Source organism: Trichosurus vulpecula, chromosome 6 (assembly GCF_011100635.1).
Source record: "Trichosurus vulpecula isolate mTriVul1 chromosome 6, mTriVul1.pri, whole genome shotgun sequence".
NCBI classification, from domain to species: domain Eukaryota; kingdom Metazoa; phylum Chordata; class Mammalia; order Diprotodontia; family Phalangeridae; genus Trichosurus; species Trichosurus vulpecula.
Genome location: NC_050578.1, coordinates 183,598,008 through 183,615,833, shown reverse-complemented (window position 1 = coordinate 183,615,833; position 17,826 = coordinate 183,598,008). Strand labels below are relative to the sequence as shown.

The 17,826-nt window shown below is 40.3% G+C and overlaps 1 protein-coding gene across 1 annotated transcript; it reads left to right on the top strand.

Moving 5' to 3' along the window:
- Nucleotides 1-464: 464 nt before the first annotated feature.
- On the top strand, nt 465-17,587 carry SMIM20 (small integral membrane protein 20). Its single transcript, XM_036764680.1, has 3 exons — nt 465-681; nt 15,930-15,986; nt 16,757-17,587. The coding sequence occupies exons 1-3, from the start codon at nt 573-575 to the stop codon at nt 16,792-16,794; spliced, it is 204 nt and encodes a 67-aa protein (XP_036620575.1). The 5' UTR covers nt 465-572; the 3' UTR covers nt 16,795-17,587.
- The last annotated feature ends 239 nt before the right edge of the window (nt 17,588-17,826 follow it).

The window sequence follows — 17,826 nt, the reverse complement described above, 5'->3', positions numbered from 1 at the left end:
GTGCCCTCCAGAATCTAATGATTCATTTTCTAGAGCACGTGCTTAATGAGCGGCCCTGGATTGTGGAGCTGGATTAGGAGGACCTGGGTTAGAATCCCACCCTAGCGCCTCTGTGTGCGCCCCTTCTCCTTTCAGCTTCTGTACCTGTGGGGGGGGGGGGGCTCGGCTCAGGGTCCCCCCGCAAAACCGACCCCCTCACTCCACAGATGGGAGCTCACGTGACTTGCCCAAGGCCTCCCAGACTTCAAACTCTGGTGCGATGAGAGCCAGGGGGCAGGATGGGGAGCGGGAAGTGAGAGTCATATATCCTCCCACCCCGTCCCTCTCTCCCTCCCCGCTTCTTCCCTGCTCCCTCCGCCCCCTCCCTTACGCTCCTCCCCCTCCCCCTTCCCTCCCCCGCTTACGCTCCACCCCCATATCCCTCCCTCCTCCCCCTCTGAACGCGCTCCCCGCCCCTCACTCCGGAAGTGAAAGCCACTCTCCGCCCCCACTTCCGGCGCCTCGCGTGTGTGCCGAGTTCGGCCAGGGGTCTTGGGTCGGCGTCTCGAGCGGGGCGTCCCCCAGCTCGGGTCATGTCTCGCAACCTGCGCACAACGATGATTTTCGGCGGCTTCGCCTTCCTCTTGGGCGCCGCCTTCTACCCCATCTATTTCCGGCCCCTGATGCGGACCGAGGAGTACAGTGAGTGCCTCTGACCCCGGCTGTCCGCCCCCGCCGCCATCCCCCTTGGGGCTCGGGTCCGAGCACTGCTTCCGCCCGCAGGTCCCTCAGACTTGAGTTATTCCCCAAAGCCCCCCCGCCCTCCCGCCAGGGTTCCTTCCCTCCTCCTACTCCAGGCTGGGGTCCGGCTTTGCCCCGCCCCCCATGGTGGTTTCTCTTTTATATTCTCCTTTCCCCGCATCCTGGGGTCACACTCTTTGTCCCCTTCCCCTCCTTCCCCCATGCTGGGTCACGTTCTTAATCCTGGAGTCATGAAGACCCGAGTTCAAATCCAGCCTTAGACACTGAGGCAAGTCACTTGACCTCTGTCTGCCCCGTCTGTAAAGCGGGGATCACAATAGCGCTTACCTCGCAGGGTCGTTTGAGGATAAAGTGAGATGATATTTGTAAGGCGCTTTTTAAACCTTACAGAGATACATAAATGCTATTATTATTTTTCTTCCTCCCCCATAGTAGTTTTGTTCCTTTTTGTTTTGTGCCCCTCTCCTGGAATCCTAGGGACACATTCTGTATTCTTCTTCTCCTGCTGGCCTCACACTGCCCCAACCCGCTATGCTGGGGTTACACCTTGTCCCTGCCTTTTACACACATTTTACAGAGCTGCATCTTTGCATCTGTGTTGACACTGTGATCCTCTGGGCCCTGTAGTCTATTTCCTTCTTCCATCTCGCTTGGCCTCGGTATTGTAGGTTACGCCCCCTCCCCCAATCTCTCTCTTACCCCCCCCCCCCAAAAAAAATCTGTTGCCTTCCAGTTGAATGAGTGGTTTACATTTTAGCGCCTTGAAACATTAAGAGAAACCCAAGGGCCCAAATTCCAACCCCACCCCCCTTTCTGTAGAAATCTTTCCTTAACCTGAATGTGGGGTTGTTATGTTTCTGGCCCTTCTTCACTCTGCCATGATCAGTGGATCTTCAAGATTTGGGAGTTTCTTTTCCTTTATTACTTTGGCCATAGGCAACCATGACCAAAGAGCCACACCAGCTGTGCAACTGCTGTTAATTCTAAAAAATAAAACCACAGAGCTCACACAGCTTATCAAAACCACTAAAAACTAAAAGTTAAAAAAAAAAAAACAACAACAAAATAAAACCGAAGAGCTAATAGTGGTTATAAGCAAAAAAAACTTTATTCCGTTAGAGGAGGAAAACTAGACACATGTGCCAAGGCCCCCCACAGGAGGAAACCCGCTTTAGTGTGGACAAATCTCAATACTTACACCAGTGGCTACTCAGTGAGCTGTAACCCTGACAATGAGGGGTAATAGCAACGTTGAAACATGTTTGATTCGTAGCAGGACTTCATGACCAGAACATAGGTACTACAGGTGCTTGTTGAAGCTCAGAGGCCGGCTGATACTGGTGTGAAACAATTCTGGGATTTTGCTGTGTCCGAGATCATCCGGAGGATGAGCACAAAGGCTTGTTATGCCAAGCTCGGGGCACAGCTTGTTTTCTGGACCTTAACTCTGGAAAACAGGGTGGCTCCTAATAGTAAAAAGAGAGGGGTGTTGGCGTGGGGATCCTGACACCACTTTGTGTCCCAAGAATGCTGTTTTTTTTTTCTTTTTGGTAATCAAATCCAATAATTTTAAAAGTTTAACCTTGATTAACTTTGATGATTAGAGTTGTGAAGACATTTGCATAAAGAGAAAATTTTAGGCATTACATTATCATTTTTGTCTCCAGGAAAACCAAATTTTTTCAGGCTGGAGGTTGGTCACAGTTAACACAAAGAAATGTAATAGTGCCTGGTGCTTAGAGATCCTAAATGAATAATAGGCCACAGTTTGACTTAATAAAGTAGGCACACTTTTGTCTTTCTGTACTACTGTGTAAGCATTAATTCATTCAACAGTTAATAAGCATCTACATTTAGCTAGACAGACTGTGCTGAAAATCTTACAAACTAATAGAGAAGATATGATAGGTATACAAATGAGTTTGGTATGTCTGAAGGTTGCAAATGCAAGATAGAAGTTAGACATGCTATGAAAAATCATAGGAGAGAGATCACTGACTTGTGGGAACAGGGACAGCTTCATTGGGGAGTTGTGCTTTCAAGGAAGGGAGAGATTTTAACGAGACTGTGGATTGAAAAAGTTGATTCCAGGCATTTGGGTCATCACAAATAAAGGCACAGAAATGGGGGACTGAATGGCAAAGACTACCTTGAACATGTTTTGGTAAGAGCAAGTGGGTCGGTTTGGCTGTAAAATAGAATTTATGAAAAGAAGTAGTTTTAGAAGCCTGGAAAGGTACAATAGGTTGGGCCAGGTCATGGTAGACCTGGAGTTGGATTTAAGGCAATGAGAAAATTTTAAGCAAGGCAGTAACTTGAATAGAGCTTTAAGGGCTGTAAAAGTGCTTTAAGAAAATTAGTGCGTCAGCAGTATGCATGGTGAATTGAAATGGGAATGGACTGGAGGCCAGTTAGGAAATTATTCTAATATTCCTGGTAAGAGGTAATGAGGTGTTTAAAGTGATGACAGTAAGAATGGAAAGGAAGGGATGAATTCAAGAGATGTGTCTGTCTGCAAACATTTATTAAACCTGCTGTATACCAGGAACTGTGCTAAATGCTGGGGATACAAAAAGAAGAGACAATCTCTGCTTTCCATGACTTTTGAATATATATTAAGTGCTTTGTAAACCTAAAAGCATTCTATAAATGTCAGTTTTTATGTTGGTTATGTATAGAGAGTGGCCTTTGTGTATTACTGTAATAATGTCATTTGAGGCAGATTGATTAGACTTTTTAAAAAGTACTCAATATATAAAAAGTGATTTTTGGTTCATGTTTTACATGGATCTTAGAAAAAGAAAAGATTCTGCATCCTTCTGATAACATCTTCAGCAGGTAGAAAATCCAGATCATAACCAAGTCTTTCTTGGAAGCTTGACTAGAGGTTCTTGGGACCTGAAGCTAGTGGCATAGATAAAGGATCGGGATAGGTTCAGTCAGGGGAGCAGCCAACAGGAAGATCTGGCAGCATCTGTGCTTCCAAAACAGAGTGCTGTGTTTAGGAACAGGATTGTAGTATCAAGAAGCACTGAGAGACAGGGAACCTTGATCCGAGGACAAAAGACAAGAGTCCAGCCAGTTATTGGAACCAGTGTGTAAGGAGAGGGAGATCAACAGCAAAGGTGTCACAATGCTGTTTCTGTGCTCCTTGCCTGTGTTTCTTAAGGCATGTCCCCTTCCAGCCCCCATCCCAAATTCTAGAGTGGGGCTGAATAGATATGTGGTCCAATCTTCATAGGTATACAAGGGCAGAGAACCAACTAGAACATTAAATGTTGAAGAATGAGATAGTTTCTGTCACTTTCTTTCCTTATACTTTCTTCTCAATCCTTTACAGTCTGCCTTCTGACCTTAGAAAGTGCTCTCCAAAGTTACCAGTGATCTCTTAATTGCCAAATTCAATGGCCTTCTCTCAGTCCTCATTTTTGTAGCCTTTGACACTGATATCCCTCTTCTCCTTGATACTCTCTTCTTTAGGTTTTCAGGGTATCACTCTCTCTGTTCTCCTACCCATCAGAACAGCTCTGTGTTCTTTGCTAGGGCTTCCTCCAGATCATACCCTCTAACCATAGGTATCCCACAAGTCTCTGTCCTGGGCCTTCTTCTCTTTTCCTCTATATTAGTTCTCTATGCTGATCATTCTCAAATCTACCTGTCCTGGTCTCCAGTCTTGCACTTCCAACTGGCTTTCATGTATTTTGAACTGTATGTCTATTTTAAAGTCAACACATACAAAACAAAACTCTCCCCCGCCCCCCACCATCTTCCCTATTACTTTTGAGATTACTACCATCCTCCCAGTCTCCCAGGGTTTGCAACCTAGGTGATATTCTCTACTATTCACCATTTTTCACATGCATCCCCTCCCCCCATTCCCTATCCAATCTTTTGCCAGGACCTGTCAATTACACCTTTGAAATATCCCTTGAATACTTCCCCTTCTCTTCTCTTATACTGCCACCATCCTGATGCAGACCCTCATCACCTCATGTTTGGACTATTGCAGTAACCTGTTAGTGGGTCTACTTGCTTCAAGTCTCACCCCACTCCAATTCATCTTCCACTCAGCTGCCAAAGTGATTTTCCTGAAGTGCAGGTCACACTGTCACCCATCTACTCAGTAAACTCCAGGGGCTCCTTATCATCTTCAGGATGAAATACAGTAATCCTCTGTTTGGTGTTCAGAGCCTACACAGTCTAGCCTCTCCCACCTTTCCAGTGTTCTTACACCTTATTCCCTGTCCTCTTCTCCTCCTGGCTTCCTTCAGGTCTCAACTAAAATCTAATCTTCTACAGGAAGCCTGTCTGAACCTCTCTTAATTCTAGTGCCTCCCTGTCCTAATTATTTCCTGTTTATCCTACATATACGTAGCTTGTATGTACATATTTGTTTGCTTGTCTCCCCCATTAGAGTGTGAGCTCCTTGAGGACAAGGACCGTCTTTTGCCTTTTTTGTATCTCCAGTGTTTAGCACAGTGCCTTGCACATAGTAGGCTTAAGAAATGCTTATTGACTGACTGATTATAAGATTGCATTTGTAATTCATTTTAGCTCCAATATGATCTTTGGATAATTTTTTAACTTAACACAAGCATTTAAGTTTTATTAGGTGCTATGAGGTTTACAAATACCATATAGAATTAGAGAAGTTACCATCATTGCCTCTGAGGTTATTAGAAGATCGAGGAGAATAAGACTGAAAATATAACTCTTGGCACTTGAGATTAAATGTATCAAACAATAAAATTACATAGTTTTATTGTATATAGAGGGAACCCCAGAGGGGCTTTACATCATTCATGTTGTTGACACAGCATTATGTTTCTAATGAACCACTCACTTAGGGTATAAGAATTTAATTTAGTGCAGATGTTGTAATTTAAATACTATCTATCCTAGTCTACCTTATTCTGATCTGCTGTACCTTCTTAATAAGATTCAGTTTAATTCAGTATATATTTATTAAGTAACTTTTGTATGCAATGCATTGTAGTTTGCCTGGAGAAAACAATGATTAAACAAAGTACAGTCTCTGATCTTAAAGACATTATGATCTAATAGGCAAGATAAGGAAAATATGTAACTAACTTGAATACAAGTTATAAATACGTATAAGAATGCCAGAAGGTGCAGTATGAGAAACAGGAGAAGGTATAGATCACTTCTAGCTAGAAGTATTAGGAAAGGCTTTTTGGAAGATAGAACACTTGAATTCAGCTTTGAAGGATGGGAAAGATATCACTAGGTGAATGTGGAAGGAGTTCTTTGTAGGTGTTAGGGACAACCTACAGAGGCCAAATCTGCTTCAGTAGAAGAGCAAAATTTATGAAATGAGGCAGTCAGTGTAAACTGCAAATAGTATGAGATCATTTTCCAGGCTACTGTTAAAGTCATGTCATCCATGCTTTACTAATAATATTTTCATATGAATATTGGTTACCATCAAATATAGACAGTATGCCTAAAAAGAGATCTTGTTGAAAATTATCACATTAAAAACACTGGTATACATAGGAGAAAATTGTTTTTTCTAAAGTGAGGTTCTGCTAGCAAACCCCCACCCAGAAGAAATCTGATAGCAAATTAATGAGAACTTAGGAAAGTGAGGAATTTTAGAATGGCGAGAAGGCATAAGAAATTAGACTTGAGAATATAGTAAATACATTTTTAAAGATTCCAAATATAAAAGCTTATACTAATATGGCATAATAATTATATTAAAAATGTGTTAATTTAATAAAGATATTTTTATAGAGCTTCATGGAATATTCAGTTGCTGCCAATTTCCTCTGCCTCAGACTAGGGCAGGAGTTCTTAATCTGGGGTCCATGAACTTAAAAAAAAAGTTTGATAATTGCATTTCAGTATAATTAGTTTTCTTTGTAATCCTATGTATTCTATGCATTTAAAAACATTCTGAGAATGGGTCCATAGGCTTCACCAGATTGTGCAAAAGGGGTCCATGACCTAAAAGTGGTTAAGACTCCCTGGCCAGAGCCTTAGCTTCTAGCAGACAGATTGCAATTGTTTAACACAAATAACAGAAAAACTAACAGAATGTATCTGAAAATGAAAAAGGCTCCCTTCAAATTCAGCAGCTTTTAATAGTTCCCTACGTTTGGTTCTATCTCGTATACAATCGAGCACTCTTTTTAGCTATTAACTTTGCAGCTCATATTTTCTGTCTATGGCCACCACATCCCCTGATTTCTTCCATTCGAGCAATATCCTATTGAGGTTAAGTGTAAAAATTATGTTGCATAAAGAGCTAGGAAGATGGCTTTGGGAAAGAAATAGCTTGCCAACTCTTCTCTCTCTCAGATGTCCTTTGCACATGACCATGGTGAAACAGATGGTGCTACCCTAGCCTTTCCTTTTTCCTTTTCCAGCTCTTAGCTCAGTGCCTGGCACCTAGTAGGCTCTTAGTAAGTGCTTGTTGACTTGACTTTTCTCTTCTGAAGTACCACAGCATGGTCTCAACCTGCTATATCACTATGTCACCTTTACTACTGCTGTCTCAAAACTCTACCTCCTTCTCTGATACCCCCAGCTAAAAATCTGCTTTTCCTTTCTAAAATAATTTTAGAGTTCTTAGACTCTTAGAGCACTTAGAATTTTAGACTATCTGGATCTCACTTTTGTTTGTACTTATTACCACTTAGCTTATATTTATGCTTATTTTTTACATGTTAAACTTTCCCCTGTCCCTCCTCCCTCCTGTTGTGACTGTTGTGCTTTTGTTTTTATCTTTGTATATCTAGTGCCTTGCGTGGTGCTTGGCACATTTAGTACCAATCTCAAATATACAGATGAAGCCTAGAGTATTGAGGTTATTGGTTTTTGTTTTGTACCTGTGATTTCATTGATTTAGGGTGCGCTTAGTGAAGAAACTCCTTCTACCAATTCATATTGGCCACTGCTCTGCAACTGAATAACCTTAGATATTCTGGGGTACTGAAGTTAAGGGTTTTGCTCAGGGTCACAAAGGCAGCATGGATGAGAAGTTAGACCCAGGTTTTTCTGACTCTCAGCCCAACTCTCTTATCCATTGTCTGCCCCTAAGTGACAGGTTAAGATTATACAAGTAGGTATTACCTGTATGACCCTCAGAAAATAATTTTACCTCTCTGGGCCTCAGTTTACTCATATGTAAAATGAAGAAATTAAACTAGATTACCTACAAGGTCACTTATTCTTTTTAAAAATAAATGTTTATTGATTTTTTAAAAAAGATTATACAAGTAGAATTGGGATTTGAATTGAGAACTTTTGACTCCCAAATCCAGTATTGGAAACAAATTTTTCTCCCTGCCCAGGCCAATCTAAGCACCCTATCTCACCTCTCTTTTCCCGTTCCTCATCCCCAACTAGGCTCCAAGCTCTCATATGACTGCAAACTAAGCAGCTTAGGGAGCTCACTCAACCAAACTCAAGCTGCCCAGTACTACTCAGTTTTAGAGATTGAGTTCTTGAAGCTATAGGACTTAAACAGGTTTTTCATGACTGAGGAGATGTTAGAGAAGAGTCACTCTCATGTCTTTCAGCCCCCTCATCTCCTAGAGCAGCTATTCGTTCCTTAGCCTAGCCTATGGATTCTGTCACTCTTAGCACTCTCTTCTACCTGTTTTTCAACCCTGACGAGAACCTCCCATGTCTCTTCAAATGAGAGTTGAGCAAGCTGCAAACTTTTTGATGAGGGCAACTCTTAGGGATCCCCTTACACCACTGTCCACTTTCCCATCTCCCACTCATTTCTCCACCCCATGCTTTAGTGTTCCTTCTCTCTTGGTTGTCTTTCTGCCTTTTGGACTGATCCTTCTTATTCTCCTTTGCAGAAGGTTCATCTATATCCTACCTTCTGTTTGTGTGTAGCCTAGAGCTCAATCGTGGTCCCTTTTCTCCATCTGTTCTCCCTGACCTCTCTGCAGTGTTGGACACTATTGATCTCTCTCTCCTCCTTGACAGTCTCTTCTCTCTAGTTTTTTGAGGTAACACTCTCTTCTAGTTTTCCTCCTACCTATCTAACCACTCCATCTCCTTTGCTAGATCCCCTTCCAGATCATGCCCTCTAAACTGTAGGTGCCCCTCAATGTTCCGTTCTGGACCCTCTTCTCCCTCTGTTCTACTTTACTTGGTGATCTCAACAGTTCCTATGGAGTTAATTGCCATCTTTTTGCTGATGATTCTCAAATATACCTGTCTTACCCCAATCTCTCTGCTGACCCCTAGTCTTGCATTTCTAGCTGCCTTTTGAACATCCTGAACTGGATATCCAGTAGATACCATAAACTCTACATGTCCAAAATTTAATTCATTACCTTTCCCCCGATGCTGCCACCACTGTGGTACAGACTCATCCCCTCATACCTTGATTATTTCAATAGCCTGCTGATGGTCTTGGAGTCTCTCTCCATTCCAATCCATCCTCCATTCAGTCACTTGGTAAACTCCAGCGGCTCTTACTGTCTCCAGGAGCAAATACAAAATTCTGGTTGGCATCCAGAGCCCTTCACAACCCAGCCTCTCCAACCATTCCAGTCTTAGTACACATTACTTCCCAGTATGTACTCTTAGATCCAGTGATGTTGGCTTCCTGGCTGTTCTGTGAATAAGAGACACTATCCCCTGGCTCCAGGCCTTCTCTCTGGCTATCTCCCATGCCTGGAACACTCTCCCTCCTTAACTCCACCAGCTGACTTCCTTGGCTTTCTTCAAGTCCTGGCTACAACCCTGTCTTTTACAGGAAGCCTTCTCCAACCCCTCTTAATTCCAGTGCCTTCCTTTTGTTAATTATTTCCCATTTAATCCTGTATGGAACTTGCTCTGTATATATTTGTTTGCATCTTGTCTCCCCCATTAGATTCTAAGGACGGGACTCTCTTCTGCCTTTTCTTGTGTCTCCTTTGCTTAGCAGAGTGCCTGGCACATAGTAGGTACTTAATAAATGTTTGTGGGTTGATTATATATTCTCTCTCTTGGTTATCTCATATGATTGTATGGATCTCTGCAAATGACTCCCAAATAAATCTACATATTCAAGCCTTAATTTCTCAACTGAGCTCCAGTCCCACCTGGTTATCTCCACCTGAGTGTCTTGGAGGTGTCTCAAAATCAATTGATTCAAAACCAAACATGATTTTTCCCCTTAAACTCAGCCCTCCTAACTTCAAACACTGAGGTTCCGAGACTAAGAATCATCCTTGACTTGTCTTTCTCACCCCATTTGTATACCCAGGCTGTTGAAAAGTATTGTTAATTCTACCTCTTTGATGTCTTTTGAATCAGTTCCCTTTTCTCTACTTAAATCACAACCTCCCTGGTCCAGGTCCTTATTGCTTCTTACCTGGACTATTATTAAAATAATGCCTTAATTGATCACCCTGTGTCCATTCTCTCTCTTCTCCAATCCATTCTCTACAAAGCTGTCAAATTGATGTTCTTAAAACCTAGGTCAACCCAGAACATGGGTTCTTATGTTCAAGAAGTTTCCATGGTTTCTCATTGCCTTCAGGATTCAGATTTCTCTTCTTTGGCATTTCAGACTCTCCAGAGGTTGGCTCCAGCCTATCTTTCCAGGCTGGTTATACTTTATTCCCCATCAATACCTACAGTAATCTGGCCAAACTGGCTTTCCCTGGACATGATGTCCCCTACTTTAATACCTTTAAGCAAGATCTCCTTCAAGGTTGTAATTCCCTTCCTCCTCACCTCTAGGAACACCTAGTTCTTTTCAAGGCTTAGCTCAATTTGCCTCTCCCTTCATAAGGCCTTTCCCAGCTTCTCTCCACTTGTCTGCAAACATCTTGTATCCTTCTGGTGGAAAATAAGTTCCTTGAAGGCAGAGACTGCTGCATCTCTCGCCCACTCCCCACCCTCAGTACAGTGCCTTCTGCATAGTTAGTGCTTAGTAAATGGCCGGTTGCTGGACCACCCATCTCTAGTGATCCTCTCTAGCCTCATAGATTGAGTGTGAGAAGTTTGAATGGATGCCCTTTGTAGTAAGAACTCCCTGTGTCATCAGTAAGGGTGTCCTCTTTCACAGGCTTCTTTAGCATTTATTGAGTTGCTGAGGAAGCTGCTGCTGCTGCTGCTGCTAAGGAGACCAGTGAGGCTTAAGCTATGCCTGTGGTACTGAAAGCATGATGATAGACTGGATTCAAGTTTTGTACAAGCCAGCTTTTCAGATGCGGCGGGGCGGGGGGAGTGTCGGCAGGGAATAATTTGTACAGGTATGAATCACAAAGACAGTCACTTGGACTTTGCTGACAAATCTTGTCTTAGCTTTTGTGTTACAGCTTTTCCTGTATTGTTAGGTCCCTGTACTCTACCCTTATGTGCTTCAACCATATGTTTTTCTGAGTATAGAATAATAAGGATAGACTCGTGTTGCTAAAGTCATACTAACTCTTAGCTCATTCACTGATTCACATGGACGCTCTAGGGATGCAACTCAATTATCCAAACGTCACTAGATAAAATATGGTAAGCCAAATAGTCATTTGATTATGCTTGGGTAGCTGGTTTAACCTTTCCTTGGTTTTCCATGTGTTAATCTGCAGTATAGAGAATCCTTACTGACATGATACGATGCTATGCAGCCAGTTGGGACTTAGTAATTTGATGGTAGGAGTTTTACATAAAAATCATTATTCTTTAAGCAGATAACAAAGCAGTGGATTTATTTCAGGACGTGAAAATTCAGAACAAAAAAAAGTTATCTTTAAAATAAAAACATCCAATGGTTTCTTGTAACTACATTAATAAGACTCATCAGTGTTCCCCATTCTCCTTCTAATGCACCTTGACCTTTTGGTTACTAAAATCTCTAATTAAATCTGCAAGACCAACCACTGCCTGTGCACCAGGGGGCAGAGTTGTGCTGGTTGTAAGAACCTTCAAACCAATAATATTTAACATTTGCTTTTGAATCATTTTGCTGCAGGTAGAAACATGTTCAGTGTTCAAGTTATTAGTTACTTAGTTCTAATATGTTCATATTTTGAAGTCCTTAGTTTCTTTTCCTGCCTTGCCCTTGTTCTGAATGCTTAGTCAGGTCTCCTGTGAGTGTAAAATTGTAGCCTGTGGAGAGTTCATCACGATGTAGCTTTAAAACCTGAGGGATGAATGACTGCTTTTCTGTTAGCATAATAATTTTTCTTCATCTTTATTCATTCATGTCATACCCCTGCTCAAACATCGTCAGTAGCTCCTTATTGCTTCTAGGATAACATTCAAACTCCTCAACTTAACATTTATGACCCTCCACAATATGTTCCTATTTCTCATTTCAGCCTCATTTTATGCTATTTCTTTTTCTGTGTACTTTTTATTCCATCCAAACTGGACCACTAGCTGTTTACAAAACTTGACAGTATATTTCTTGCTTCTCTGCACCCCCATAGGCCACCTCCATGCTAGAATGTACTCCTTCATGTTTCTCTTAGACTCCTTGTTTTCCTTTGTGCTCGTGTGTTGCTTGCTGTGGTCTCCTCAGGTGTTAGTTATGGATCTCATCCCTCCTTGGAATGGGGACTGTTTTGTTTTTGTTTTTTTATTCTAAGTTCCTAGCTTAATGCCTTGCATATAGTAGGTTCTTAATAAAGGTTTGTTGAATTTAATTGATGTAGATGAGGCAAAAAGAATCATGGAATCTCACAGTTGGAGGGAAGCTAAGCAGTCATCATAGGCCAACCCATATTTGCACAGAAATCTCCTTCATAACATCTGTGATAAGTGGTCATTCAACTTGTTTCTACTAAGCCTACTTAGATATTTTCACACGATCCCATCTCCCGTCCTGTATTTATACAATTTTCTAAACTTATTTGGATTCAAAGTAATTTGCCACTCTACGTTTATCCCTCTTAAATTTCGTATTCTCAGATTTATCCTAAGGTTCTGGCCTATTGTAATTTTTTTGAATCCTTCCCTCATTTACTACCTTTGCTATGCCTCCCAGCTCTGTGTCATCTGCAGATTTGATAAGCATGCCATTTATAATTAATCTAAATTATTGATGAAAGTGTTAATAGCCCAGGTCCGAGAATGCCCTTTTCCCCTAGAAATCTCTTCAAGTCGATTTCATTCCATTAATGACCTCTTGTTGGTTCTGCATCTGAGTTTTACTTAATCATCTTGTCCACGCCTTTCAGTATTGTTGACCTGGATAGCATGAGAGACTTCTATTATATCCTAAATTAGGGTTCCTATGTTTATAACATTTTTCTGATATATCAGTTCAGTACCTCGGACAAAAGAGATACGTGCTTTTACCCCCCAATTTAAAGATAAGAAAACTGAGGCTCAGAGAGATTAGGTAATTTGTCTAAGATTACACAACTAAGAAGTGGAAGAATCCAGTGCTCTTTACACTGTATTACACTTTTCTTTTTTTATTCCACATTCCCAAGTAAGAATGTTCTCTCTTCCTTGGTTTTTGCTTAATATTGTGAATAAGTACTAAGACTTCAAAAATATTCATGGATTAAAAGAACCTTGTGATGTAGACAGGATACTAATATTCGGTTATCACTTGAGAGAAACTGGTTTGGCAAAGTATTTAAATTACCAGTCCAAGCAAAGCCACGACATAATCAGCATTAAAATAAGAATTAAAAGATTATACCCTGTTTAAAGGAAATTCTTTTCTGTTCTCAAACCTCATTAACAACTAGTGAAAAACTGTGAGGACAAAGATTCCCTTCTTGGAAATATCTCCATGGCATTACAGTAGTTGAGGGAGTAGTTAAATATTCTAGCATCACCATCAAAAGCCAGTGTTTCTCAGAACGGGCTCATTGGGATAATAGTTGTCCTTAAGAAAGTTTCTTTTGCCTTCTATCAACTGCCTTATTGCACCTGAGAGAAGAGTATTTGCTACCAAGATGTCTGCTTTCCATAAAAATTATCTCCTCAGTAATAATAGCAGCTTGCATTTATATACTGCTTTACAGTCTGCAGAGTGCATTAGCAATGTGGTATAGTGGAAGTAGCCCTGGATTTGGAGTCAGAAGCCCTGGTTTTGTGTGACTTTAAGCATTCATTTAACTTCTCTGTGTCTTAATTTCCTCAGCTGTAAAATAAGAGGTTGTATTATATGATCATTAAAGACCCTTCAATCTCCAGATCCTGTGGTTCTCATGACAACCTTGTGAGGTTGACATTTTAAATATTGTTCCCGTTTGACAGATGAAAAAACTGAGCCTAAAAGCATTAAGGTGCCTAACCTAAGGTTATAGAACTAGGAAGCAAAAGGTCTAGGACTTGAACTTTGGCCTCCTGACTCCTGATTCAGATGGACAGTCTTTCCCACCATTCTCTTGCTGTTAAAGTTCTTTGGTTCTTTTCAGAGAAGAGTATGCATGTTATTGTCCCAGATCATATGAACTATGGTCATTGTTATTTTCTCTTGACTTGTTTCAAAGTGACCTTTCTTGGAGAACATTTTTTTTTTTTTTTACAAAAAAGCCTTTGTTTCTACAGGAATATGGATGGAAGGGATATTCTTCTGTATAAGTTAAGGGACTCCTGATAATTCATTGTAATTAGGTAGAGTTACTGCCTTTAAGAAATATTATTCAAACATATTTTAGTCTCATATAAATTCAGTTCCCACTGGAAGAATCCCAGATCCCTTAGAGGTCATTTAGTGCAACCCCTTACCTCAATACTGAATCTATAGTATCACCAAACAAATAGTCATCTAGTCTTTGCTCGAAGACCTCCATCATTGGAAACACCTTTATAAACATCTTATCAAGGCATTTAATTCACCGCTTGGATAGTTCTTACTCTAAGGAAGTTCTTTCTTATGTTGAGCAGAAATATATCACTCTTAGACATACATTTGGACTTAGGGCAAGACAGAATAAGTCTAAGTCTTCTCCCTAACAACCCTTTATATAGTCAGAGATAAGTCATTTCTCACCCTTCTCCCTACTCCTCTTCCCATTTTCTCCACCTGTTAGTTTTTAAGGAAAGGTAATACAGTGACTGTTATTTTATCTTGGCAAATCATCGTCTCACATCTTAGCATTGGGTGTCTGTCCCCAGAGGAACCTGACCCCCCCACTACCCCACCCCCATTTTCCTATTTGTAAACATAGAATTGAGTATTCTTTTATCAGCCAAGTAAGTAAAGTAGGATCAGTCATTGTGACAGTTATTCCTTGGGGTGGGGGGCAGGGGTTGTAAAAGCAATAAACTTTCAGTATAAATTCTTGCTTATTTGTTGGGTCATGCCATTTGTATCTTTATAGGAAGCCAGAGAATCAAGTAAAGAAAATGATCCAACATTAAATAGTATAAGAGCTAAATGTGGATTCAAGGAAACACTGTCAGTCTGATTAAAACAAAGGTTTTATTACAAAGTTTAATTATTATAATTTTCTAGTAAATGTCCTTTGGCTACGAGTCTGTCTCCTAAAATACCAGCATTTGTTTGGCCAGATTCTTAAAATAATAAGTCTCTGTTTTCACAAGACTTGGTTTTATTCTAAACCACTTAGAAAGATGTCAGAATGCTAGAAGCCTACAGACAGAAAATGCCCAATTTCTCTTGGCCTTTGCTTGTTCAGGACAGCTCCAGAGAGACTGGCATAGCCTCTGTAGCTTAAATGCTATTACTAATTGGCACAACACCTGCAATCAATTAGGGAAGCTTCAATTACCCAAACCAAAGCCGCCCACCCAAAGATTAATTTTCTGCTCTATTTCCTATCAAAAACATAGCATATTTCCTCTCTTGTTCTTCCATGAAGTGCAGTGCAGATATTTAAGTTGCATCGTATTGTTAATTGTATTTGTTCCTTCAGTTCAGCAGCATTTTTCTTTTGATATCACGCCCACGAGTTCTTTCAAAATTAGTCTCTTTTTGTTTTTGTTGCCTTTCAGAAATGCTGAGAGCACGGAGAATAAGGCATTAGAAAACTATCCTTTGAAGGGTTTTTTTCCCTTTTTGGTTGAATGATATAGAAAAGGCTCTATGTTTTGCCTTAAGGGATCCAACTCCTACTACCTGAAAACCACAAATGATGATAGCTCAGTGGCATTCCTGAATTTAATAGCCTTTCTGTATGGTTTTCTTAATTTTGTTGTCTATAACTGTCCCATGACCTTGGGCCTTGAAAGCGCAGCTTTTTTTTCCCCCTCTCACTAAAAGTCATATTTTGGTTTGTATTTTTCAGAGCTGGAACAAGCCATAAATCGGGCTGGTATTGTCCAAGCAGATGTGCAGCCACCAGGTAAACTCATAAAACTTTTAATTTGCCTAGTAATGGTGGGGTGGATGCTTGCTATTTGGGATAGACATTTTTATTGTCTCATGGACCATATACTAATTATACTGGATTTATTTCTTAATAATTACCATTACATAATTGCCAAGGAAAGCTTTAAGATGGGCAGTTTGAGTATTTTAACCTAGATACTTTGCATGTTTGCCTCATTCCTGTTTTGAATATTTAAAATGGGCATTAAAAATACAGCAAATCAGATAGGTTAAATATGAAATTGAATATGAAATATGAGTAGATGTTTTGCAGGTTTTACCAAGCACCTATTTAGATGCCAACCCAATGGGAAAATACTGTTTACTTGTGGATTATTTTAATTGATACTAGATTTTTTGTACAAAAAACAAAGGACTATCTTTATAGCCAAAGAGTAAGCTACTTTAAGGAAATTTGAATTGTCTGAGACTGAATGATTTCTAGCTCTGTGAATGGCTTATTAACTAAAAGTTTTGTAATTTGTGGCAAAGTTCCTTCTCTCACTAGGCCAGATAGTTTTCTTCCTGTTGTGAGGAGATTGTGAAGCCATTTAAGTGTGCCCTCAAGGCTGGCACAGCATTCTAGCTGTCTTAGATTCCTGGATTCCAGCAGAGTGCCTGGGATGTTTTAAACTGCGTGGAATTGCACAACTGAATTTTGAATGTCATTTTATTCACTTGGGGTTGGAGGTTTGAAGTGGAAACTTGTCTTATTGAATACTTTCATATTATTTTTTTCCATAGGATTAAAAGTGTGGTCTGATCCATTTGGAAGGAAGTGAAGAGGCTTGTGTCTGATCTGAATAGGAAAATAAACATCTTCATATCCTCTGTGCTGCAACAAATATAGATCATCTGTGTGGAGTGATAACTGAAGAAGACAGAATTTTATAATGGAGTAAATACTAGTAGTTTCCACAAATATTAATTCCAAAAATTAATATTAAATTTTTCTGAAGTTTCAAAACACCATTAATGCAAGTTACACTATTAGGAAGTTGGAGTAGGGTGAATTTGTTAACTAAACCTCTCCATTCTGGGTAGAAAATAGACCTACTTATTATTCAGTCTTTACAACCAAGAGTTATGATTTAAATATGGGAAGTACAGCACGCTTGGGAAGATCCTTTTAGTGTCTTGTGTGTTGCCATTTCTTAAATAAGGTATTGAAGTGAAGATTTCAATAAGCTGCTTCATGGAATGTGAAAATGTCAGAGCCAAGAAAACCATTTTGGACTCTGCCCTGTGCTGTTTATTAACAAGCACAGTCCATCTTAGTCGTGTCTTGTTGAAGGCTATGTAGTTTTTGAGTGTAAATATGAAGTAATGTAAATGAGAGGTAATATAATTTAGTGAAAGGAGTGTTGGGTCTTAAGTCAGAACACTTGGATTTGTGTTTCAGCTTTCCCAATTACCAGCTATGTGACACTAGATCCTCTCTAGATCTCAGTTTCTCTTGCAAAAATGGGTGAATTGGACAAAATAATCGAATCCTTTCCAGCTCTAACATTCTATGATTAAGTTACTTTGCGTACATGGTGGAAATGTGTACATTAAAATTATTTGTTTAACTTAGCTATTGTGTGAGCAGCTCTGTTTGAGTATTTCCTTTTGTAAACAGATTAAATCATACCAGGAAGTCATACTTGGCTTAATAAGTGGTATGACTGGAGTCTGCAAATATTTGTATTCGAGTGAACATTAAGAAGGTAAATCGTAAATGTCCAAAGGTCCACTGTAGGCATCCATCATGTCCTGTGGTATACTTTCACTGTAGGTGTACAGAAGTTCTATGTACTCCACAAGGTAATAGA